General features: G+C 28.3%; 1 protein-coding gene across 2 annotated transcripts in view; it reads right to left on the bottom strand.

Annotated features, from left to right (window-relative positions):
• LOC106465289 (glutamate-rich protein 2-like) overlaps positions 1-1,598 on the bottom strand; it is a 49,628-nt gene that overhangs the window by 27,021 nt on the left and 21,009 nt on the right. For both annotated transcript variants that reach the window (XM_013925494.2, XM_022393156.1), the window contains one exon: positions 1,188-1,245. In XM_013925494.2, the coding sequence (XP_013780948.2) occupies positions 1,188-1,245 (58 nt within the window). The remainder of the gene's footprint in view (positions 1-1,187; positions 1,246-1,598) is intronic.

Here is a 1,598-nt window from a genome sequence, read left to right as displayed (position 1 = left end):
GTGTGTGTGTGAGTGTGTGTGTGTGTGTGTGTGTGTATACCTAAAATGCTAATTATATGTGTATATAATTAGGTCATCAAGAAATTAGTGTCGTGTTTTGGAACACTTTCATTAACCATCCCCCCAAAAAACGTACATCGCATATAATAGTTAAACGAACCACCTAAACGTTACGTTAGTGTAGCCTATATAATGTTTTGAAGGTTCATAAGTGTGAATGATGGTTCAGTAGTTTAATTAAATTTTGAATGTAAAACTGCAAAAGGTTTGGACATGTGCAATTTGACCTACCTGTTGTGATACGGTTAAACTTTAAATTCTCAGCTTGAAAATGAACAATTAAGATGGTAGATGATTAATATATTTATGTAAACAAAAATTCAAAGTTACAGTGTATATATATATATAAATTATCTCCCTTTAACCTTCACAAGTATATAAGCCTGAGTCTTTCACTGGGTGAAGACTGATATACTAACCAAACTAGAAATATATGTTTGATGTTATCAAAGTATAAGGCTAAAACTAGTTGATTTATTGCAGAAATGTTCCACAGGTTTTAAAATTTTCAGAGTATAAAACCTTTGTAATGATCTGTGCCTATCACAATGAGTTTACCTTTTATCTTTAATGGCATCTCAATTGTAATGTAATCTTTGAGGTTTCCAACAGCATGAGATGTCAAAGTACTTATCCATGGTTAAAACATTCAGGTAGCATCAGAAAAACTAACTACTCCAATAAAAATAATCAGTACAAACAACATGAGCAGTAATGTCAATAATTTGGTACAGTGTCACTTAATGTAAAGGTGGCTTAGTTGCTGGGTATGCATTTATTTCTATACAAGCCTATATATACATGTGTCTTTATATATATATATATATATATAGTTATAGTTGTGAGAGAGAAAGAGCAAGAAACTATCAACTTCTTTTATCCTAGTCTTTTATACAATTCATCAGGATTTGCAGAAGAACAATGTACGACAGACAATAATTAAATAATTATTTTGAAAGCTAACACACACACATGAATATATCTATAATATTGTTATGTTTTTTTAAAAAATCATTACATAACTAAAAATAATAACTTTAATTCAATTCTACAGGTTTTCCTACTAAAGAAATAACAAAGGTAACATAAATACATGTTTAAAACATTTAGCAAATAAAAGTTCTTACTTGTCAGACAGTGTTTCAAGGCATTCTTATAATCCTGAGTCATCACAGAAGACAGGAACTGTTAGAAAATAATACTGGTTTCAAAAGACTTATAATATCACATCCAAGAAGTTTTTGAAAATAAAAATTAGCATTGTTAGTAAAAACAGTAAAAAAAAAAAGAAAGAGTTGTTTTAGCTATAACAGTTTTACATTTAGTCAAAATTCAGCTTAAAGGTAAGATAAAAAGCTTTATACAAAAATCAAATTAAATAAATGGAAAAGTATTAGTTTTGGGGATATCTATCTATCTATATATATATATATATATATGTATAACTAACACACACACACACACACTAACTAACTACTCAGTAAAGTAATTAACGACAGTACCTTAACTTATACCTTTAATTAATTTTGTTACTACTA

This window comes from Limulus polyphemus, unplaced genomic scaffold (assembly GCF_000517525.1).
Source record: "Limulus polyphemus unplaced genomic scaffold, Limulus_polyphemus-2.1.2 Scaffold1896, whole genome shotgun sequence".
Taxonomy (NCBI): domain Eukaryota; kingdom Metazoa; phylum Arthropoda; class Merostomata; order Xiphosura; family Limulidae; genus Limulus; species Limulus polyphemus.
This window is presented reverse-complemented; position numbering and strand designations above follow the sequence as displayed.